The sequence below is a fragment of the Pelodiscus sinensis genome, chromosome 21 (assembly GCF_052426305.1).
Source record: "Pelodiscus sinensis isolate ZL-2025 chromosome 21, ASM5242630v1, whole genome shotgun sequence".
NCBI lineage: Eukaryota > Metazoa > Chordata > Testudines > Trionychidae > Pelodiscus > Pelodiscus sinensis.
The window spans coordinates 19,701,078-19,726,156 of record NC_143072.1 but is presented as its reverse complement, the minus strand read 5'-3'; the positions used below and the strand labels follow the sequence as shown (position 1 = coordinate 19,726,156).

General features: G+C 46.2%; 1 protein-coding gene across 9 annotated transcripts in view; it reads right to left on the bottom strand.

The window, feature by feature from the left end:
• The window catches only part of ACACA (acetyl-CoA carboxylase alpha), a 237,340-nt gene that overhangs the window by 170,050 nt on the left and 42,211 nt on the right, over positions 1–25,079 (bottom strand). For all 9 annotated transcript variants that reach the window (XM_075904774.2, XM_089772238.1, XM_089772236.1 and 6 more), the window contains 12 exons: positions 23,433–23,531; positions 20,066–20,172; positions 19,241–19,351; positions 16,658–16,867; positions 15,717–15,887; positions 12,482–12,643; positions 11,355–11,518; positions 7,271–7,421; positions 5,860–5,963; positions 3,689–3,770; positions 3,032–3,177; positions 1,006–1,156 (listed from right to left, as the gene is read on the bottom strand). In XM_075904774.2, the coding sequence (XP_075760889.2) occupies positions 1,006–1,156; positions 3,032–3,177; positions 3,689–3,770; positions 5,860–5,963; positions 7,271–7,421; positions 11,355–11,518; positions 12,482–12,643; positions 15,717–15,887; positions 16,658–16,867; positions 19,241–19,351; positions 20,066–20,172; positions 23,433–23,531 (1,658 nt within the window). The remainder of the gene's footprint in view (positions 1–1,005; positions 1,157–3,031; positions 3,178–3,688; positions 3,771–5,859; positions 5,964–7,270; positions 7,422–11,354; positions 11,519–12,481; positions 12,644–15,716; positions 15,888–16,657; positions 16,868–19,240; positions 19,352–20,065; positions 20,173–23,432; positions 23,532–25,079) is intronic.

Below are 25,079 nucleotides of genomic sequence, written 5' to 3'. Positions count from 1 at the left end.
TCGAGGGCAGAAGCTATTGTAATGTGCTGGCTAGCGGACTTGTGCACTACTGGCTCCCAGTGGAGGGAATTAGAGCTACCGTCCGGTGCATCAGGCTCCAGAGAGCTCTTCACAGACAGAGATTTCCCTTTAGTTTAAGTGTAGAAGTCTTCTGCTTGGAGCAGAAAGATCTGGGGCGTCTCTGCTGTTGCTGTGGAAAGTAGCACAGCCACCAACAACAGAGACATTCGTGGCTTGGTAAGAACCGGTTACAATATAAAGTCCTTGCATAAATAACGTGGATCTAGAGTCGGATGCATTTCTCCTGCACGCAGTCCTTAATAACCATCTTCATCCACTTCCACCCTCAAAATCCACTGGCACCCTTCTCTCTGAAGTCTGGTTTGATCCCTCCCTCTCAGACAGCCCATCCTTTCCCCTGGGTGGCTTGGGAATAGCTTGCCCTTGTCCTCTTTGGGAGTGAAGTAACCTCCAAAGGGGAAGGGAGGTGCCATGCTTAGTTTCCGCTTCCTCATTAACTCCTCTGATCAACCTGATAAATGACCAGTTGATAAGAGCAGACATCACTCATTGCCTAGTCCTGTTGCTGTGCCGGGGCCGGCCCTGGAGCACTGGCCACTTAGCCCAGAGGAACAGCAAATCGTTTCCACAGCATCGAGGAGACACGAATTGTCCATCTCACAGCACCGGGGTCCATTCCCCTCTGGCCAGGGTGGCCACTAAATGCACTGACTGTCTTTACCATCAGGCGTTGCCAGGAGGTTTTGCCTCCCACTGCTACATCCCTTAAAGCCACCTCTACTCCACACAGCGGCCGTTGTTTGTGCGTTTGACCGACACAGAAAAGGGTGTGGAAGATGGAGGAAAAGACCTCACAAAGCTTTCCACCCACCACGCCACAACCACCCCCTTCTTCCACCAACGTTTCAGAGAATTTCCAAGTGTTCCTGCTCTGCTCCCAGGAGGATCATCTGCAGCCAGCTCAGTCCCCCGTAGCTCTCTTACCTCAATCTCAGCAAAGCACTGGCCAGAGAACACGTGTCCCCCATCCTCCACCACATACTGGATGAGCTTCCCGGCCGAGGGTGAGCGAAGGATAGAAGGATCATTTTCCTTCTCAAACACGCAGGTCTTGTTGCCTATGGTGATGCGGTACCTAGAGAACACCACCACCTCAATGGAATGCCATATGGAAAGTACAGGCAGGAGAAATCCATCATTTCTTCCCCCCCACCCTCAGTCCTAGTTCATAATATACAACAAGTAGCGATTATTTGCAATAGGGGCTTGGTTCTTCAGGTGAAGATCTGGGTGATCTGGGCTGGAGGAAGGCCGGGGGGGGGGTCAGGAAGGAAGCGCCATCTACATACAGCATTGCTTCTTTTGAATCAGTGGGGGAACAGGCAGTGGTGGCCCATCAACACAGGTGACCTAGGCGGTCGCCTAGGGCGCCAAGATAAATGGCTGTTGAGGGCTTTGGAGGCGGGGGCGCCGATCACGCACCGATCGCGTGTTTTGCTTAAGGCACCAGTTGCCGGCAGCTCCTCTAGGACCGCTCCTGGGAACAGGATGCGGAATCCAATGGGCTCCCCATATGATCCAGTCTGGTAAATTCTATGTCCACCAAGATCGCCACTAGTGGAGATTGGTTGTGTTGTCACCCAAAGCTGTCAAACGGCCAGCGCTCACTACAGCTCCCACCACCAAACTCCTCCTGTGCTCAGAGTGCAGCTGGGAAGAGCAGGCCACCCTCTTGTGGTGAAACGATGCATTTCAAGAGGCACTGTGTTTAGATTTTTAGAACATCTGCCAACGGAAGAGATCTGTAAAGCTCTTCACGGGCTACTGGCCAGGTTTATTAGGAGGGCCCATGCACCCCACGGGGTTGTGTGGGATAAATGCTGGAGTTGGAGAGCTGAGGAAATGCACTGAATCAGCACATCTGCTATCTACACTGGTTAGACCGTACTCCCAGGCAATGCCCCCAATTTCTCTGATCGGGGTAAGCCCTCCACTTCGTGCATCTGTGGGATACTGTGGCAAGGGTCTATGCAGCTATAAACCAATGCATCTGGCTGGGCATACGCAAAAAGGTAACTTGCCCACCCTTTGGGCTGGAATATGACAGCTGCACCAGTGGCAGATTTTTAAGAAGTGAACATTAATTTTTCCAATGGAAACCTCAAAAACATACCCGGGGAAGAATCCCCCCTCCCCCCAGTTGGGATATGGCCAGCATAAGATAGCCTCCCTTTTTGTATTGCCCCAAATCAGGTACCACAAGCAGGGTGAAGTCCAGAAGGGCTGAGGTCTTCCATTAAGGCTGAGGTCTTCATGCTACCATATGAAGTTACGGGAAGGAGGGGAGAGAGGACACTAAACTCCCACCTTCTTGCAGAGACCACATCCACTAACTACCAAGGACCTGCAGGAAACTGGAATGGAGGCTCCCATACAGTTTAGCAACCTGGGAGATCCCCCCTCTCCAACCTGAGACTGTAGAGCAGCTGGAGGGAGAAAGAACCCACATATCATGTTGGTGCATCCAGTGCCTTTTTTGTTTAAAAAAACAAAAAAACAAAAAAAAAAAAAGTGCCGGTACTTCAGGGGAAAAGTTGTTGAGGAAAAGAGGGAGGAAAAAAAAGAAGTGGTGGGGCCAGCATTGCCCTTTTAAGAGACTCAGCTGTTGGCCATTTTCATTACAGAGGTGCCAGTTCGCTCCGCTCCGTTCTTTCCAGGTAAGCTCTGACTGGAGGTGCTGGTACTATATACCAGGCAGTACCATTACACAAAAAGCATGGGGTGCATCACATTCCAAATCTGCTTCCAGCTGCAGGCAAGCCCAAATGGTGCCATTAAAGGCAAATCTCCCTTACTCCTGTCCCTAATAATGTACCTACAGAGGTTTTCTGTACTCTATTATTTGGGGGATTCCTTCCGAGGCCCCAGATCATAAAATTCTATTAACCCATCTTGGCACGTGTATAAATTGCAAGTGACAAGAAAGGATCCCTATCGTGGAGAGTGATACCTGTCAACTTCTTCTTTCATATAGGTTGTGTAGCTGCTGCCGTCATAGGACAAGAGCAGCCCTCCGTCACTCAACCGGTGCACCTCAACCTCCACATACGAGTTGTTCATGACGACCACATAGGAATTGGGAGATTGCCGGGTCACCTATGGATCCGTGAGCAAGAACATGGAGCAGCGTATAAAGGAAACATGGTAACATTGACACTACTCTGGTTGGATCAACAAGCAGGTTCTTTGGTTTCACAACTGACCACAATAGCCAGGACTAAATGACAGTGTCTAAGGGAAACTTGGGTCATTTGTTTTATTTTAGATCATTCATAAACTAAAGACACTTCACCCCCTGCATGGTGGTGCTGGAGACCGCAAGTTTAATGTCAGAAAAGGGCGTTGCAGGGCGAAGGTGCTGGAGGGGTCTCACCGCAAGGGAAATGGAAGGGAGGGTCACAGAAAGGGGACAATGCATGGGAGGTTGGGGAGACGTTTCCAAACCCACAGAAAATCCCCTTCCAGCTTTCCTTATCTCCTTTGCCCACCACCCAGATTTTCACGTGAGCCTTCTTGTTCACAACAGTCACTGCAAAGCCAAGACAGTGCCAAGCAACACGAGATGCATGCAAACACCGCGGAGAAAAGCCTCCACACTGCACTGTACCTTTAGCACGTACTTCCTTCCATCGTAGATGAGTTCAACATCCACCGTGTTCAGCAGCGTATGAGCAGGCAGGACCTGACCTCTGAAAGATGGACACGTGCAAGACTTTAACCTTTTAGATTTGGCCGTTGGAAGAATGGGGGTGTCAAACACAGCACATAAGTATTTGCCCATTGTTTTTAAAATTACAGACTAGCACGGGCACCCCTCCGAGACATCTTTCCTTCGGAAACATCACTCAAACCGGGGGTAGTCAATAGGTGAACCACCAGCCAAATCCAGACCACCAGGTGCTTTTGAATGTCTCTATTTACTTATCATTAGTTTTTCTTTATTTTCTTCTCTCGAGTCTGGACTTTGACCAAGAAACGTGGACCTATACAAACACATTTACAGAACGTCTGTTGTGCCCAGTAACAGCTCCATGTGATTAAAAGCAGCTTTTCACTCGTACTCTCCCTGGATCTCTCCTTCGGCACCGGGGCCCCAAACACGGGCCTGGTGAGGCTGACAGCCTCATTTGAAGAGCTGCATGTGTCATATCAGACTTAGTCCAAGTTAAAGTGCTACAGCTGGTCTCCCAAGGGCTCCCAATCCAGTTTAAAGCAAGCTAGAAGGTTATGGGAGGCACTGATGGAAGGCACCTAATAAACTCGGGACTACAAAACAAACACTGGCCAATCTTGTGCTGTTTAAGTTTTACCCAGGCTGTCCTGTGAATGTGTCTTAACTCTGTTAACCACTGGCCTCTCTCCTGAGACTGCCAACTACTATGCTAACCAGCACCAATGGTGGAGGATTTTTTTGGAACATGCATAGACATCTTCATCAGGCACTGGCCTAAGAATGCCAGACAGCTGCTGGAGCCAGAGAACAGCCGTCGGATGATTTCTGACCTGGTTGGCGTTTGAGCTTTGTATGATTTGAGCTTTAAATGATCATAGAATTAGAGAGCTGGAAGAGACCTCAAAAGGTCATCAAGTCTAGCCCCCTGCCCAAGGCAAAACCAATTCCAACTAACAGCCAGGGCTTTGTCAAGCCGAGACTTAAACACCTCTAGGGATGGAGATTCCACCACCTCCGTAGGTAACCCATCCCAGTGCTTCACCACCCTCCTAGGGAAATAGTTTTTCCTAATATCCAACCTAAACCTCCTCCACTGTAACGTGAGACCATTGCTCCTTGTTCTGCCATCCGTCACTACTGTGAACAGTCTTTCGCCATCCTCTTTGGAACCTCTCTTCAGGAAGTTGAAGGCTGCTATCAAATCCCCCCTCCTCTTCTCTTCTGTAGACTAAAACCCAAATCCTTTAGTCTCTCCTCATAGGTCATGTGTTCCAGCCCCCTAATCATTTTGGTCGCCCTCCACTGAACCCTCTCCAATGCATCCACATCCTTTCTACAGTGGGGGCCCAGAACTGGACACAATATTCTAGATGTGGCCTCACCAGAGCTGAATAAGGGGAAAAAATCACTTCTCTGGATCTGCTGGCAATGCTCCTCCTAATGCACCCCAATATGCCATTAGCCTTCTTGACTACAAGGGCACACTGTTGACTCATATCCAGCTTCTCATCCACTGTAATCTCCGGGTCCTTTTCTGCAGAACTGCTACTTAGCCATTCAGTCCCCAGCCTGTAACAATGCTTGGGATTCTTCCGTCCCAAGTGCAGGACTCCACACTTGTCCTTGTTGAACCGCATATTTCTTTTGGCCCAATCCTCTAATCTGTCCAGGTCAATCTGAACCCTATCCCTGCCCTCCAGCGTATCTACCTCTCCCCCCAGCTTAGTGTCATCTGCGAACTTGCTGAGGGTGCAATCCATCCCCTCATCCAGGTCATTAATAAAGATGTTGAACAAAACCTGTTCAAGAACGGCACTCCACGAGAAACCAACCACCAACCTGACATCGAGCAGTTGATCACTACCCGTTGGGCCCGACAGTCTAACCAGCTTTCTATCCATTGTACAGTCCATTTATCCAATCCATATTCACTTAACTTGCTGGCAAGAATATTCTGGGAGACCGTATCAAAAGCTTTGCTAAAGTCAAGTTACATCACATCCACTGACTTTCCCGTATCCACAGAGCCAGTTACCTCATCATAGAAGCTAAACAGATGATATCAACAGTCAGTCCATAGCACTAGCCGCAAAGAGTCATTTTACCTTTCCAGAGAGTGCAGGAAGTTGGAGACACTGTTCCGGAGACTCACATCAGCCACATGCAGCGCCCCACACACTACCCCTAGCATGGTGTCAGGCCTCTCTGCCTAGAAGGGAAATGGTATGAGATGAAGGAAAACCTCAATTTTCCACATGCTCAATTCCCTCTCCATCATCCCTCCATCCTGGTCTCTCCCTATTTGAGTGTGCAACCATGACATCATGCTCAGCTACCTTTGCTGTCCAAGGTAGAAAATCCCTTTCAGTTCAAATTATTTTAGTACTAAGGCTAGCCATGCTTACAAGGATGCCAGTAAGTACGTCACCTCTGTGCCAGCTCAAAGGAAACAAGTTTTTATTCTCACTGGGCCAAATCCCAAAGTACAGTAAACTTCCGATAATCTGGCACCTTTAGGACCCAGGGGGTGCCGGATTATCAGATATGCCGGACTATCAGAAGGGGGGGCTATGAGGGGTCTGGAGTGGGGTGGGAGGGGATGCCACCCCAGACCCTTCATAGCCCCCCCCTTATGATAGTCAGGCTCTGCCCCAGGAGTCCCTGATTCAGCCGCTGCTGGTCAGTTTCAGCCTGCAATAGAGCAGCTGGGGTGCTGCCGGGTTGGTCCCGCAGCGCCGAGGGGCAGCGCTACGGCACCAACCCAGCAGCACTCCAGCTGCTCTTGGGGACGCCTGGGGCAGAGCAGCTGGGGTACTGCCCGGTTAGTCCCATAGCGCTGCCCCTCGGGCTGCGGGACCAACCTGGCAGCACCACAGCTGCTCTTGGGGATGCCTGGGGCAGAGTGGCTGGAGTGCTGCCGGGTTGGTCCCGCAGCGCCAGCCACTCTGCCCCAGGCGTCCCCAAGAGCAGCTGGGGTGCTGCCAGGTTGGTCCCGCAGCCCGAGGGGCAGCGCTACCAGACCAACCCAGCAGCACCCCAGCTGTTCTGCTCCCGGCTTCCCCGATTCAGCTGCTGATCAGTTTCAGCAGCAGCTGAATGGGGGAAGCCTGTCCGGCTGCCCCAGCACTTCCGGGTTCCTGATGGTGCCGGACCATCAGGAGTCCCGGAGCATTGGATGCCGGACTAATGGAGTTTTACTGTACTATGTAAGTTTTCACTGTCATTTCTTTAAAATTCCAGTGAAGACAACACACCTGACCCTCAGTTACACTAATGATCCTTTACAAGAGCTTAAGGACTCTTTATACTGCTAAAATGGAGTAAAAAAGCAGAGTGTAAATGAGAACTAGACCCAGTAAATTTTTTTCCAGAGCCCCCATAAGGATTGAACGGAATGTCATCACTGTTAATCTTGGTACTCTGACCAGTAAGTGCCAGGCATAAGTGTCTTTTCCTCTCCAACAAATCAATCCGCACTCCCCAGAGTTTAGAACGCCCTGAAGCAAGGGAGCATACCTGGACTTTCTCAGCAATGAGCCTGTCCAACCAGCCCGTGTCGATGCTGTTCTGCTGGAAGCTTTCTGTCTCCAGCAGTTTAATTAAGTATTCAACCGTGGTTCGGAAATCCCCTCGGATGGACAGTTCCTTCAAAGCCACCACCATGTTTCTGGAAGAGGAAGGAATTCACAAAGTAGATCTCACTAATAGCTTTTCATGAACTGGTAAGTCTAGACAGTTACTACAAATTAACATCCCCAATGAGTCACCTGGGAAAACAAGCTGGACATGCCAATAGCAGATAAGTGTGTGAGCGCATGGGAGCAAGATACTACACATTGCACCATGCCTGGGAACGAGGCATCAGCTTCTTCCAGCATACACTTGGGATGCACCAGGGAAACTCATCTGATTTTGTCACTATTTTGTCACCCTTTCTGATTTTGTCACTATTCTTTTCTGCTCATCCTTTGTCTCGGCTTGGCCGCCATTGCTGGGGCTCTCAGGAAACGTGGTTTCAGTGGAGTGAAAGACCGAAAGCCAGATTGGAGTGTGGCATGGAGTCTGTACAGGCAGTCCGCGAGTTACGCGGATCTGACTTATGTCGGATCCGCAGTTACGAACGGGGTTTGCTGCCCGTCTCCCTGGTCTGCTGGAGACCAGCAGACCAGGGAGACGGGAAGCAAAGCCTCTGAGGACGCCGGCAGCGGGACAGATGCGGCGCGTCTGGGCTGTCCCGCTGCCCCCGTGCTCCACGGCTTTGCTCCGGACGCCTGTGGTACAGCAGCTGGGGCGCTGCCGGTTGGTCCCGTAGTGCCATTCTGGGCGCTACGGGACCAACCCGGCAGCACCCCAGCTGCTCTGCCCCAGGCGTGCTGATTCAGCCACTGCTGGTCCGTTTCAGCAGCGGCTGAATCAGGATGCCTGGGGCAGAGCACCTTGGATGTTGCTGGGTTGGTTCAGTAGCGCCGAGGAGCGGCGCTACTGGAGCAACCCAGCAGCACCCAAGCAGCTCTGCCCCAGGCATCCCCAAGTCAGCTGCTGCTGAAACTGACCAGCACTGACTACAGGAAGCCCGAGGCAGAGTTGCTCTGCCCCGGGCTTCCTGGAATCAGCCGCTGATCAGTTTCAGCAGCAGCTGACTTGGGGACGCCTGGGGTTCTTAAGTTGAATCTGTATGTAAGAACTGGCATCCAGATTCAGCCTGTTGAAACTGATCAGCGGCTGATTCCAGGAAGCCCGGGGCAGAGCAACTCTGCCTCGGGCTTTATGTAGTCAGTCGCTGGTCAGTTTCAGCAGCGGCTGAATCTGGATGCCAGTTCCGAATTACATACAGATTCAACTTAAGAACAAACCTACAGTCCCTATTTTGTACATAACCCGGGGACTGCCTGTATAAAGTTTCCTCTACAGGTTGTACTTCACAATCCATTCTTCCCACTGGACAGTTGCTAAAACTGTGTTCTTCAAATGCACACCTCTCAGCTGTACCAGATTAAAAAGGTACTTCACCAATGTTAGCTCCAAATTTACTATTATCCCATAAAACCTGGCATTCGCCCACTGATTATTATTGGCCACAGTCAATGTTGAATAATGGAAGTGACATTAGGCTCTATAGTAGGGCTATAAAGCAATTAATCATGCTGTTAAACAACAGAATGCCATTTACTTAAATATTTTGGCTGTTTTCTACTTTTTCAGATACTTTTATTTCAATTCCAACACAGAATAAAGTGTACAGTGCTCATTTTATTTTTTTAATACAATATTGAATTGCAAAAACAACGGAAATAGTATTTTTCAATTTCTCCAAGTACTGTAGAGTTATCTCTTTAGATGAAAGTTGAACTCACAAATGCAGAATTATACACAAAAATACCTGCATTCAAAAATTTAAAAAAAAAAAATAAAAAATGTAAAACTTTAGAGCCTACAAATCCACTCAGTGCTATTTCCTATCTATGCACACAAGTTTGTTTATATTTGCAGGAATTAATGCTGCCCGCTTCTTGTTTACAATGTCACCTGAAAGCAAGAACAGGTGTTTGCATGGCATCGCAGTAGCCAGAACTGCAAAATATTTTTGTGCCTGATGTGCTAAAGATTCATGTATCCTTTCACGCTTCAACCACCATTCCAGAGAACATGTGTCCATGTTGCTAAAAGGTTCTGCCCAATAATGATTCAAAGTGATGCGAATCAACACATGTTCATTTTCATCAGCTGAGTCAGATACCACCAGCAGAAGGTTGCTTTTTTTGCTGGCGGTTCCGGTTTCACATTGGAGTATTGTTCTTTTAAGGCTTCTGAAAGAAGTCCCTCAAATTTCAGAAGCCACTTCAGGTTCTTAAACCTTAGGTAAAGTGTTGTAGTTGTCTTTAGAAATCTCACGTTGGTACCTCCTTTGTGTTTTGTCAGCTCTCCAGTGAAATTCTTCTTAAAATGAACAACATGTCACCATCCAAGACTGCTATAACATGAAATAGATGGCAGAATGTGGACAAAATACAGAGCAGGAGACATACAGTTCTCCTCAAGCAGTCGAGTCACACATTTAATTAACACATCTTTTTTAATGAGTATCATCAGCACAGAATCATGTCCTCTAGCATGATGGCTGAAGTACAAAGGGCATATGAATGATCATATCTGACACACAAATAACCTTCAATGCCAGCTATATGAGTGCCATGCAAATGCTTGTTCTCACTTTCACATGACATTGTAAATAAGCAGACTGCATTATCTCCTGCAAATGTAAACAGACTTGTTTCTCTTGGTGACTGGCTGGACAAGAAGGAAGACTGAGTGGACATATAAGCGCTAGCATTCCATATTATTTTGTTTTTGATACAGTTATGTCACAATCTACATTTGCAAGTTGCACTTTTGTGATAAAGAGATTGCAATACAGTACTTGCCGGAGGTAAATTGGAAAATACCATCTATTTTTGCAGTTCAAACAGTTGTAATAAAAAAAATATAAAGTGAGTACTGTACACCCTTTATTCCGTGTTATAACTGAAAACAGACGAATAACCATCCAACATATTTAATAAAATTCAGTTGTTATTCTATTGTTTACTAGTGCAATTAAATTTAGATAATCGTGTGAGCTAACGGTGTTTAATCGACAGCCCTACTCTATACATATTAAAGGAAATTATTTCACTGCCGTTCAATCTGATCTGGTTAGTTGTGAGACACACAAATTTCCAGGGTCTTCTTCCACAGGGATCTTTAGGTGAGGAGACCAAACTTAAACTGGATAGAAGGGTAAGTTCTGCACCTTCTCATGCTTACCGTAACCTTCATAAAAACATTTCTGCAAGAGCAGCTCATAATATGACAGCTCTACTGGAAATGAAACACACAACACGAATAGGATACTACTATGCAGATGGTTTAGTAATGTTCCATTTAACCCTTTAGAAAGAGCCCATTTGTATGGTGCATGTTCTCCAAACTTTTATCCAGCTAAGAGTCAGGAAAATGCCCCTCAGCCCCAAGATTTGTAAAATATTTTTTAAAATTGTAAACTTTTTCATATATATTTATATTATAAAAAAAAAGGTAGTGGAGAACTTAAGTAGGAGAATTGAGTTGGAGAACTTAAGTGGTAGGTGGTTACACACCAACTCTGTATGTGGTACTCATCAACATTGGGGGGGCTTAAGCTCAGAGGATAAAACATGTGGAGGCAGCAAGGTCTTCTCCTTGACAGAACACCATCTATAATAGGAAATTGAAATGGTGACATAACAACAAGGTGTAAACAGAAACCTAATCCTCTGGCCCTGGGTGTGCAGTCCTCTCCTTCCCCAAAGCATTCTCTCTCCACTATCTCCCAAGCAGCCATTCCTTTAGAGGACCCGAGTTAGACTTAAGGTATTGTTCACTGGCTACTAAATTACAGCTAACACAGCGGATTACAGATCCCAAATCCCTAGGTAGGCTACGCTTGCATATAAAGTTATATACATGGAGTTTATGTGGGTTCCACATGAGGCACTTGGAGAATCAGGCTCTGTACAGAACATTTTGGAAGATTGTCACGGTGAGTTCATTTCATGTTCCAACCATTTTTCTAGCTACTTACGAGATGGCCTCCTCACGATTCTCTCCCCAAGAGAAGCAGTGACCAAACTGAGAGTCAGCAAATTCGTGAAGCCCCCCTGCTGCAGCAACACTGAAATAGCCCCAGACGTTCTTATTGCTGCGAAAATTCAGTTCTTGGACTGTTCCGGAGCTGGGCTTAAAACCCTACAAGGAAATATATTCAATGGTTATGCGCCCCAAAGGAAAAGTAAATGCTCCAGGAGTAGCATGCACTCATCAAAAAAAACAAGCAAAAAAGCACAGCTGTGAGTTGTTTAGGCTACAGAGAGTAGCAGCACCTCCCTGGATATCACATGCTAAGCAGGGTCAGGCTGAATCTACATCAGTGGGAGACCTCTAAGATAAACCCAAGAGCTGCAGGAATGGATATAAAAGATTTGATACCAATGCACAGGCATGGGTTTAAGGAGTGCTATGATGCAAGAGATGCCATTCCTGAAAAATGACAGGAAATCTAGGGTCCTAGCCAAGATCTTTGTGGTCATTAATCTCTTAAAGGTTAACCAGCTAGCATGCACACTGACATACTGTGTGAGAGACAGCAAATAGCTCAGGAGTGACGGTATTGAAGATCTTGAGGCACTTCTTACAAGAGTAAGGGTACGTCTACATTGCATGGCTATTTCGGGATACCAGAGGTACCCCAAAATAGCTACCCCGTGTGTTCACATGCCGCCCATTATTTCGAAACATTCTTTAAAATAATGGGTGTGCTATTTCGGCATCCCGGTATCCCTCGTTCCACGAGGGTTAAGGGATGTCTCAAAATAGGGTGTTATTTCGAAATCTGGCGGTGTGTAGACATGCCAAATTTCAAAATAGCCTATTTTGAAATTAAATCAAAATAATATACACAATTTGCATAGTGTAAATTGCGTATCTTATTTTGTGTTTAGGGTGCCTACGAGTTTTATTCTGGTCTGCGGGTGGGGAAGGTTTTATCATACTACAGGAGTCTCTTTTTGGCTGAGGTTAGTCAGAAAATGGATTTCTCTCTCAGCTCATTTGAATTCGGTGCAGAAAGTCTTGGGTTGCTGATGCTGCATGTGCAGGGCCAGGGCTCACTAGAATGACACACTCACACCACAGAAATAACTGACACGTCACCTCATCAGGGTTTTCACTGGTGATACGAGCAGCAATCACATGACCCCGTGGACAGGGGACGTGGGCTGAGTTCTCAAAGTCAATGGGTGCATCTCCCCAAGGAGACACGCCGTACATTACGCGGATGTCTTTGATCCTGTGGAGGGGAATCCCCATGGCAATCTAGAAGAATAGAAAATAAAGTTAGCTAAGTTTTACTCCTTACACAATAGCAGCAGCTGGGAGCTCCAGGCCCCTTTGAATCTCCAAGCTCTGGGGCATTTTTCCCTTTTCCTCCACCCAGCTAGCAAGCCTGAATATCACTAGATAATCCCATTGTACATCCACACCTTGAATACTGCATGCAGTTCTCATTGCCCCATTCAGAAAAAGATACAGTAAAGGGCAACAAAAGTTAAGGGTATGGAACAGCTTACACATGAGGAGAGATTTAAAAAACAGGGGACTGTTCATCTTGGAAAAGAGACAACTAACGGGGGATAGGATAGAGGTCTATGAAGTGATGAACAGTGTGGAGAAAGGGAATGAGGAACTGTTATTTGCCCCTTTACATAACAGGAGAACTATGGGTCACCCAATGGAATTATTAAGCAGCAAGTTTAAAACAAACACAAGGAAGTATTTCTTCACAGAATGCCTAGGGAATTCACAGCCACGGAAAGCGGTAAAGGCCAAAAATATTACTGGATCCAGAAAAGAATTAGCTAATGTCATGGAGAATAGACCCATCAATGGATAATAGCCAAGATGGTCAGCAATGCAACCCTACACTGTAGGGGATCTTAAGTCTCTGACTGCCAGAAGCTGAGAGTGGATGACAAAAGAAATGCAATAAATTGTCCTGTTCTTTTCATCCCCTCTTCAGCATCTAGCATTGGCCACTGTTGGAAGAGATACACCAAGCTAAATGGACATTGATCTGATCCAATATGGCCATTCTGATGTTCTTAAAAACAGATCAATACAGAAATAGGTTCAAGCTCCATACAGCCTACACTCTAAGCAGACAAATGATAGACCCAGGAGAGCATACAGAAGTGCAGCTTGAGAATGGTCTTCTTTCCTATGTAGCCATGGATGTGCACACGTTTTACCTCTCCTCCACTTGCTCTCCTGTTCATTGATCATGGGCAATTCTCTGGCATAGGGTTTAGTAGAAGAGCTCATTTAGACCCTCTCATTTTCTACGTATATCTGGGATTATCGTAATTGCCTGCACATTCCAATGTGCATTATTTTTCATTTATTAACCGAAGTGTTGGAGCATACGCTTTCGTGGGCAAAGACCCACTTCATCAGATGCATGTCACGCATGTCTTTGCCCACAAAAGCGTATGCTCCAACACTTTGGTTAATCTATAAGGTGGCACAGGACTCCTCGCCGCTTTTGCAGATTTAGACTAACACAGCGACCCCTGATACTTTGCATTTATTAACGCTGAATTTCACGTCGTTTTGTTTTTACATAAACTTACCTTTTTCATCCAAACTTGACCTAGCAGCCACATTTGCATGGTTAAGTTTATTACTACACTCAAATACGACCCCCAAAATAAAATTTGAAGGAGTCACTCCCACAGATGCTAGATTCTTGCATAAATCAAACCAGAAATAGGTATTCAGCATTCCCCTAAATTCGGGCAGGATCTGGGGCCATATTTAGGAACACAGGACTAGAAGGCACGTCTCGTGGCCTCAAGTTCAATCCCCTGCCACCCCAGGCAAGACTGCCATACAAATCCATTCATGAATTTATCACGCTCCATCCTAAAACTAGTTAGGTTGTTTGCTCCCATTACTTGTATTAGGAGGCTGATCCAGAACCTCTTTCCTCTGATGATTAGAAACGGTATTCTAATTTCTAACCTAAATTTATTCATGGCCAATTTATCACTATTTGGTTTTGTGCCTACATTGTCTGAAATAGCTTTTCTGCATCCCTGGTGTTTCCCCGGTATATTTATAGAAAGCAATCATATCCCCTTCTCAGCCTTCATTTTGGTAGGCTCTTTAGTCTCCGCTCACAAGAAAGGATTACAGGGGAAACATAGAAGCTATTTAGCCCTTCTCTGTTCCAATTTGAATTCATCTTTGCTGAATATGGATGAACCCAATTGCATACTGTATTCCAGACAAGATAACAGCACCTTGTGCAATAGCACCAATACTTTCCGATCTCTACTGGAAATATTCACCCAAAATATCCTAGAACAAGGGTAGGCAATAATTTTTTATGCCGGGGGGGGGGAGGGGGCGCACTCCAAGATTTTGGTAAGTGGTCAAGGTCTGCGGGGGGGGGGGGGGGGGGGGAATCTGGGATGAAGATTGGGTGCAGAAGGAAGCCTGGGGTAAAAGACTTGGTGCAGGAAAGGGTGCGGGGTTGGAGAGGGAGTTTGGGTGAAGGAGGGGATTGGATGCAGGAGAGGATTCTGGCCAGAGGAAGGGTGTAGGCGGGAGCGCAGCATCTGGGACAGAGTTGAGGTGCAGGAGTGGGGAGTAGGTGCCAGAGACAAGTTCTGGCCAGGAGGAGCTTACCTAAGCGGCTCCTGGCCAGCAGCCCAGCAAGACCTTCGGGTTGGCTTCCCTGCCTGCCAGCTACTGCAGACCGCTCAAAGCGTCTGTCTGTTCCATATGGCTCTCTGGGCTGCGGGGGGGGGGGGGGGGGGGGGGGGGGGGGGGGACGCACTTCTGCACTGCCCCCGCCCCCAGCATAATGTCACAGATCCCATTGGCTGGTTTCCAGCAATGGGAGCTGAGAGATTGTTCCACAGGGGTGGGGGCAGTGCACATTTCTCCACCTCCCCAATGTGCAGCACTGAGAACCACAGGGAGCAGACCCTTGGAGCAACATGGAGCTGCTCTGGGCCACAGGCTGGATTAAGAGGCTTGCCCGGTTAGATCCAGCCTGCAGGCCGTATCTTGCCTGCCCCTGCCCTAGAATCATATTAGCCTTTTTGGCAACATTACATGGATGGCTCATAGTCATTTAATAGTTCTGTTAATAAGCCAAGCTTCATGTTTTCCCAGTCATATCAATGACCTGATCTAACTTGTACATGCTTCATCTGTAACAACACTGTGTTGCTGAACACTAACTCACGCAGATGTTCTGCCCCCTCTCTCCCTGGCCCAGACTCCAGCGGAACCGGTTATTCGCGCTCAGACCTCTCCAACACCCCACGCTTTGCATTCCTGCAAACACCTCCACAGGTAGGAAGCTTACGTTGTGACTCACCTGTAACTGTGCTGCAGGCAGGTTGACGTCAGCCACCATCTCTGTGCAGGGGTGCTCCACTTGCAGCCGGGGATTCAGCTCTAGGAAGTAGAAGCTGCCATCCTGGCTGTAGAGGTATTCCACCGTACCAGCACTCACATACCCCACCATCTTGGCGAGCTTCACTGCGCACTAGGGGTATGAGACACAGAAACTGTTTAACCCGCCTATACCGTTGTCACTAGCATTCCACTCACCCCCCACCATGGCGCACTCTCTCACTGAACTTCTAGAACCACCACAATCCTGTCACAAGCATGAGAAGCGCGTTTCTCTGAGCAACTTCTGGCAAGAGGCTCCATTTCTGGGCTTCCTCAGTAAGGCGTCAGGAGATTTTTGCACTAGATGTTTGCAATCCCTGTAGAATCTGTCACCCCCCTACTCTTCTGTGTGAATGTACCAATAAACTTTCAAACCATCACTGGCCACTTAGGAGAACTAAACATCATAGGTCATAAAAATCTCTCAAGTCACGTGGGTCTTTCTGAAAAATGGATTATGCTTGGTGTACCACAGGCTGTGGTGGGGAAGTGTTATATACACACCCCATATACAACAAACCCACAGTCACGAAACTACAAAGCCAATCCTAGATCTCAGAGAATTTGAGAAACATTTTTTCCAGACACATTCACAAGCTGTGTACTCAGGGATCGTTTCTCTCGCTATTGAAATGCAGCCACTTCTGGGACAGAGCTCTGCAGTTGTATGGCAGCACACACAAACAGTTCTGGGAAGACGAGTGCTAATCTGCACATACTAAGACTGCAGCACTGGACCCTGTGGTGCTATCTGAAGAGACTGTCCCCATGCTTGTTTTTCAGAATGCCAGAGAACTGGCTCCAGGTATCACTTTCCTTCACAAAAGGCAAGGGAAGCAGAATTCATGGAACCACATGCACCTGTTCCATGTGCTCAAACACCACTAAGGTCGCAATAGTTGCAGGAGCCTCCTCAATGATCTTCTGGTGCCGGCGCTGCACGGAGCAGTCACGGCCAAAAAGGGAGATGGCATTGCCATACTGATCTGCCAGGATCTGCACCTCCAGGTGGCGCGACTGTTTGGCTAGTCTCATCACAAAGATCGGCGAGCCCGGCACTTCAGCTTGAACCTGCAACAGAGACAACGTAATGCAAACCAGCTCTCCCCCCATTTTGCCAGGAAGGCAGGTTCCTTTTTCAACTGCCTTTCTCTAAGGGACTGTTAATACTGCAGCCAACTGGCACAGCGTCTCACTTGCATGACCGAATGTTAGACACATCAACGCTCTACATTGCTATTTTCATCTCGGACACTTTACAAACATTAATGAACTGAACCCTATCACGCTGGGCAGAAAGGCAATTATGGTCATATCACAGATGGAGAAACTGAGGCACAGATGAAGTAAGTGACATGCCTAAGGTCACAAAGGAAGTCCATGTCAAAGCTGGGAATGCCACTAGATTACAGAACATTGGATTCCCAATCCTGTACTATTACTGCCAGACCTCCAGGGTGCCTTTCTAAGCGCTAGCCCCAGGAAATAATATTAGAGGTTCAGAATTAAGAATCTAATCAAATCTTACAGAATGCATAGGAGATTTCTGTAATGAATAGTCACAGCAATTTTCGAGTTAGACAGAACATTTAACCATATCAGTGCTGCCTAACACAGCAGATATATGCAGATAAAATCCCGCTTCAGCAATGCTTCATTGGTCTATTGGATCCCAATGGAAATGCTGTCCAGCCAATGGAATGGTGATAGGTGAAAGAACACTGCCGCCATCTGGTACAGCACGGAAACCATAAGGGAGCACAGCAGTGAAGCATTTCAACTGAGGCCACGTCTATACTTACCACGCCAGAGATCAATCTTCTGGAGTTTGATTTAGCAGATCTAATAAGGACCCACTAAATCAAATGTGGAGGGTGCCCCGGTCAGCGCCTGTACTCCTTGATTCGGGAGGAGTAAGGGAAGTCGACAGAGAGTGTGCTCCCATCAACCTCCCGCCATAGAGATGACTCCAAACTCAGCTTAAGGTACATTGATTCATCAATTCCAGCTACATTGTTTTCATAACCGGAGCTGCGTACCTTAAGCCAACCTTCCAGGTGTCGTATAGACCTGGCCTGAGACACCAATTTAGATGAGCTCTGCTGCACACACTAACCCCAGATCAGTCAGTGCAATAAAAAACACTTCACAAACAGAGACAGATTTTTGTGGAAGCCTAGAGCATGTTCTGGAGGAATGAACAAGTAGGATTTGCTCTGGACTATTTATTGCTAAAAATATATTGTGCTTTAGCAGTGTACAATTACAGTACAACCACCATTACCTAAACCTCAATTATTCCCAATTCCTCATTAGCTGTTAATTACATTTGGAATTCCTTCTATGACCAGAAACCACAGCAATCAAACATACAAAGCATCACCCACAGCAGATGGATAACTGGTGCTGTACTGGAGTGTCAGGGCTGTTCCCTGCTCTGGAACTCCAAGTGCAGAAGATGAGGGCCCTCAAGAGAGCTTGAAAACCTTGCCTTTACAGGCACTGGTTACAAAAACTTCCCCCCAGAATCACAATACACAGATTTTGGGGAATTGCTGCCACCATCAAGTGACTTTATCCCTAAAACCAGGAGTGAACACTTGAACCCACGCCCAGGGGTATCCCAAGTTCTTTTGCCCCAAAAGAGCTTGAAAAAAGGATAGAGAAAAAACAAGTGGCAGTCTCTGGTAGCTGACCTCCCAGTCTGAGGCATTCAGATACACAGGCAGACCTTCCAGGAAACAAGAATCAAATCATCACCTTAAAAAAGTGATTTTTTTTTTTATTACAAAACAAAAGATAATCTTGATAAAGCAGACTTGGTTGCTAGATGTTACAGAACAACTAAGGCAAACAATTTAAAACACAGAAAAGTCTCTGGCCACAGTGCTAGATGGTAAATGGGGAGGGGAGGCGTAGATTCAAACAGAGCAATTCAATCACAAAATAAAGAAAAATTACCCTGAATGCGACTAGATTCACTTTTCCCCTTACTTATTTCCAATTTTCTCTTGGTTCACTCCACTCCCATGCCCCAAATTCCTTGGAGACATGGTAGTCCTGCCTGGGTTTAAATCATTCTGTGTCTCTCAACTCCTGGTTTTTCCCTCCCACACAAAGAAAGCAGGCAAGGAATCTAAGTCCAATTCAAATGTCAACACTATCTCGATTGGTTCTCCTGGCCTTCTGGCCAACACCTTTGCTAACTACCTGAGTTTAATCCCTTAGTCACCAGGTGCTGGTCAGCACTCCTCCTGTCTATTACATGGAGTTACTTTAGTTTTCACAAATACATGGGCATTCTAGTGATACAACAGTTCAGGCAGGCATTAATGGCTAATACCGTGCTTTCTATTTCCCAGTAATAGAAATGCTAAAGTGCAGTGACTACAGCGACCTGCCTACTAGAAAGAAAGCAGCACAAATGAATGGGAAGAGAGTTACCTGTCTGAAGAGGTTGGGGAAGTCATCTGCGTTGTTAACTTTCCTGATTCCTTTTCCTCCTCCTCCTTCAGAAGCCTTGATCATGACTGGGTAACCAACTTTTTCAGCTGCCTGAAGATGGAAATAGAAAAGGATCAAGTACACTTTGGACCTTCCTGATCTGGCACTCTCGGGACCATGGATGTTGCCAGACCAGAGAGTTCTGGTGTATAGAGGTGCAACCTGTACAAAGGCCATTGAGCAGCTTAAGTGACACAAGTTAGGGATTTCATTTTTCTCATAGTTTCAAAGTTTAGGGTCAGAAGGGACCACTGGGTCATCTTACCTCCTGCATATCGCAGGCACTTATGATAACCCCAAAAACTGCAGTTAAATTAAAGTCCTTTAGTTCTCAGGAGACTATACTACTGTCTACGGCAGCCACAGAAGACGACAGACTATGGCACCCAGGTCTCTTCTAGTTCTAGAGTTCCCATAGAAGGAAATTTAAGCAGGGGTGGTGCAACCAGTCTAATTAAAAAGAAAGGCAGATTTTCTCTGAATGCAGATCCAGAAATGAAATGGATACAGTTTGGTACCCACCTACTCTTCTTTGGCCCTAATTTTCATGCATCTGTACTGTTGGGCTGGGGTCTCCATCCAGGACACACAATACCAGATCTCTCACAAGAGAGAATCTTGTTCAGAAGATTTTCAAGGTCCAGCTTTACTGAACTGAGAAGTTTGGCTAAGCTTTGAATTTCTATAGGGAATCCAACCCCCTGGCTCTTGAGATGTGCCCCCAAAGTGTGTCAAACCAAAGACGCCCAAATAGCATCCACTTACCAGCAACCCATCATCCACATCTTTCACGTAGCCTTTTTCATACAGCTCCTGGGGAACATTTAAGATGGGCTTTTGAAGATCATTCTCCTGCCAGTCCACTCGCAGGCCTAAAATACAAACCACATCCATGCTGTAGTGCAGGGGTCTCCAAACTACGGCCCGCGAGGCCCTCTCATCCGGCCCGTGGAGCCCTTTTTGTCTGGCCCCGCCTTCTGCCGCGTGCCGGTGTGACGAGGCGACCCCCGCCCGTCCCTGGGGCGCCGCCGAACGGGCCCTTCTTGCCGCGGGGGGAGGGGCCCTGTCAGGGGTGTGCGGCATGTACTCACGCCGCGCCGGGGCAGGAGAAGCGGGCCGCTCTGCTGACAAGCGGCCGCGCGGCGGCAAACGGCGCAGGGGGCGGGGGTTAGCACGGGCAGCATTCCCCCGCCCAGACTGACAGGGCAGCCGGCCAATCAGGGGGCAGGATGGGCGGTGGTGGTAACGCCCGCCCGGCGACGTGCGGGGGAACGTGAACCCCGGCGGGAACTTTAAAAAGGTGACCCCTTCCGCCCGGGGGGGGGGGAAAGGAGTGAGCGGTGGCAAGCAGGAGGGGAGGACAGCGTGCAGAGGAAGGGGAGAGCAGGGGGAAAAGCCCCCCCCCCCTTCCGGGAGAAACGGATTCGCAGGCGAATATTCTGAAGAGGAAACATTAAAAGCAACAATCTCTCTACCATAAGTGGATATATTTGCACACTATATTCAGGTAAGTTTAACTTAAGAAATCATAAGAATTTTTAAAAATTGTTTCGGGTCATTTGCAGCTATTATTGCGACAAAATTAGTTCGCATAATCAGGTTTTTTGAGCGATATTGAGTGCAAGATACTTTCAGTTTCATTATTTATTCATGTTGAATTCACTTTATTTTAGTGCCCAGCGATGGCCGAGAAGGGTAAAGTCAGTGCCGAAAAATTTTCTAAATTACAAAATCAACTCACATCTCAGAGGACATTGTTCAGTAAATCCTCAAATGAAAATGAATCCTTAACTAAGGCCAGTTATAAAGTTGCCTACGTCCTGGCTAAAAGTGGCAAACCCTTTACAGATGGTGAAGTAGTGAAGGAATGTTTGTTGGAAGTGGCTGAGGAACTTTGCCCAGAAAAGTCAAAACAATTTGAAAATGTAGCTTTGGATGCGAATACCATTGCCCGCCGTGTTGCAGACATGGGTGAAAACATTGTGACTCAAATAGCGAAAAATGCAAGCAAGTTTCGCCATTTTTCAATTGCAATGGATGAATCGCTGGACAGCTGCTCCACCTCTCAACTGCTTGTGTTCATTAGAGGTGTGGATGAAGACATGAACATAACACAAGAGCTGGCTTCCCTACATAGCATGTATGGCACTGTTACCGGAGAGGATATATTCAATGAGTTGAAAAAAACATTTGCTGATTATAACTTGGACTGGACTAACCTCAGTTGCCTGACTGTTGATGGAGGAAAGAACATGAGTGGCATACAGAAAGGCTTGGTTGGACAAGTGAAGCAGATGTGTAATGAGAAAAACATTATACAAGCAATGTTCCTGCACTGTATTATTCACCAGCAAGCTTTGTGTGCTAAATATGTGGATATTAGCAGTGTACTGAATCCTGTGGTGAAGATGGTGAATTTAATAAGGTCACATGGGCTCAACCATAGACAGTTCAGAGACATGTTGAAAGATACAGACACAGAATCGCAAGATTTACCATATTACACAGCAGTAAGATGGCTAAGTTGTGAGAAAGTTCTGAGCAGAGTATTTAAGTTAAGAAAGGAAATAGGTGACTTCCTGGAAAGTAAAGGCAAGCCACAGCCATTACTGTCTGATGAAGAGTGGGTATGGAAATTGGCTTTTGCTGCAGACATAACTAGTCATTTAAATTTTCTGAACCTAAAACTACAAGGAGAGCAAAATCTAGTTTCTGATCTATACACCCACCTAAAGGCCTTCAGATCCAAACTTGTCTTGTTTTTGGAACAAGTACAGGCCAACAACTTGACGCACTTTCAGCAGTGCAAGGTCTTCATGGCTGAAGCAACAGCTGAGTTCCCCACTTCATTTGCATGCGAGATCATCAAAGACCTCCAGCTGCAGTTTCAGCAGCGGTTTTCTGACTTGGATTCAAAGGCAGAAGAAGTGAGATTGTTTCAAAACCCATTTGAAGCAAATGTGGCCAGTTGCCCAGATGAACTGCAGCTGGAAGTCATTGAGTTGCAAGCAAATGACCTCCTTAGGGACAAGTTCAAAATAGGACTGGTGGGTTTTTACCAGTTTTTGCCCAAGGAAGACTTTCCTAATGTCAAAACTTTTGCATCAAGGTACCTTTCAATCTTTGGAACAACATACCTGTGTGAACAAACATTTTCAAGAATGAAATATGTGAAGAACAATTTGAGAACAAACTTGTCCGATGATAATCTCAGGTCACTGTTGATGTTAGGGACAACAAATCTAAAGCCAGAAATGTCTGCTATTTTGGCATCCAGGAAACAATTTCACCATTCACACTAATACAGGTGTTCATGTGTAGTGTATCAATGTGTTATTAAATAATAACTGAATAAAATAATATTAAATAAATAATTAAAAACAACATCCATGTTTTGATTGTTTTTTATTTGGACCTCAAGTGTGTAGTCGGCCCCCGAACTGCTGTTTGATAGTTAATGCGGCCCTCAGGCTGAAAAGTTTGGAGACCCCTGCTGTAGTGGGACAGCGCACCTTTCACCTGCATCACCTATATGTCTCTATAGGACATTTTGGTTCTAGGTGCAGCATGAGAGAGCGAGAGAGAGAGAGACAGACAGACAGACAGACACAAAGGGAGGGGGAGCTGTGGGATTCATAGAACTAGCTTCCAGACCGACATCCCTGAAAAGTGAAGTCGTTCTCCACAGAACAGATATAATGAAAGCAGTTTCAGCACAAGCATTTCAAGCCTAGAGTGGAGGGAAAAAGAAATAGACCAGTCTTTATGAGCTCTTTGAAATTAAAAAGGCGGCTACACCCTGGTTACATGCCCCATGAGCAGGCCATGCGTGCTGGGAAGTACACGGAACAAGAACCCCTGGGGCAGACAGAGTTACAGTTAAAATAAAATAAAGTTCAGCTTTTTAAAACATGGATACTTGGCCAAACGTATCTAAGGCGTGTTCTGCAGGCCTGGTCTACAACCTTTGGTTGCACAGGAATGGTTATGCCCACAGAATCACACACAATACGTGGGCCATCTTCAGGAGGAGATTTTTCGATGTAACAATGTTTCTTAGTTTTCAGGAGTGCCTCAGGGAAAGACAATGCGACCGTACTCTTTACGGTACAAAGAAGGATCAATTTCTTACCGCTGCCGCTCCAGGGGAGAGTTGGGATGCCTGCGGTTTGGGCCACTATCGAGGATGCAATTTTATCTCCTAAAGCCCACATCGCCTGGCTTGGGGGGCCTGCAAAGAAAAAACACCACCATGAAGGAGATTACAGAGAAATCAGGGTCTCAGAGAAGACCCTGCTGGGCCTAGTCTAGATTATTTTATACTAGATGGGCAAACTGCCTCTTGACATGGATACTATGGGCTGGATCCTAGGGAGTGTAAATCAGCATTGCTTTGTCAATTTACATCAGCTTTGTCAATTTACATCAGTTGAGGATTTTTTAAAGTCTACCGAACTGCAGGTTCTCTGAGAAGAAAAAGTTAAACAAAACAGTAATACAACCTGATGGCACTTCACAGCAGCAGATGTGTGAGCATTATACAAACATGCTATTGAAGGAGAACAACTTCCAAGAACCACTACACACACACATTCGCCTCCACCAGGGTGTAGCATCTACTTGATCAGTCAATTTCCAGTAAAGTAACTGATAAGGTGCATAACTCTTCAAGCCTCTTTTCTAGAATGGCAATTCAGTTTCCCATTTAAAACTCAGTTCTGCACACCTTACGCAGGCAGAACTTGTTCTGATTTTACTAGGAGTTTTACTTGCATGGGACTGCACCATGCCACGGACAAGAGTTGTAAGTTAGAGGGGGGTTATCAAACTTTACATCCAGACTTTCCTGAAGTTCAAGGGTTTTCTGTGTCGTTAGAAGGGGGTATAAACATTCCTAAAGTTGAAGGCTGGGATTAACACATTCAGATCAGGACCTTTAGCATGGGCACATTGTTAGTTTAAATATAGCACTTGGTACAAACTTTTACCCAATTTTCAAATCATAAAATAAATATCTCCTCATTCAATATATTACGTAACCATCTTGCACTAATCAGGCTTTGAGTTATCTGTAATGTTGGCTAGAATTAAACACCCACCTATACTGCAATCTCAGCTCCACTTCTTCAGTAAACTCTTAATTTAAAAACTGAATTTCTAACAACAGATTTTTTTTCCTTTAATTTAAAAAAAAAAAAAAAAAAAAAAAAAAGGAAAAAAGTTTCTAATTTTAACAGGAACATGCATCTGATACTGCTCCATTCTGCAGATAATGTGTCAGAAACCCTACCTATATCTGACCCAGAAAACCTAACAGTTTTTTAGAAGTTCAGTTAAGGACACATCAAAGATTTATTTTCTCTAAGCTGCTGCCTCAAAGAGAAAGACTACAGACTTGAAGAACCAGAATTAGAGCTGGGCCTTAAAAACCTCTGGCAAATTCCAGATCCAATTTACTCAGCTCTGGCCTTTTTCTAATAAAAAAAAAAAGCCAACTACTGGCTGATACGCATCACAGAAGGTCTAGTATAGTTGGCCAATTCTATGGATTTGCATAGCAATAAATGAAGTGATGAGACTGTATAACACTTTCATCTCCCAATCTTAATCCATGTACTGACCAAAATCTTCTCTAATCCAACAGAGTATGATCAAGACTATTCTTGGGACCTTCAGTGAATAGGACGAGGCTACCTCATTAGGGAGCATGTTCCATTTCCCAAGGTCACTCGGTGAGTATCGCACGTGTAAGTTTTAGCTCATTGCTCATCATTTTAGG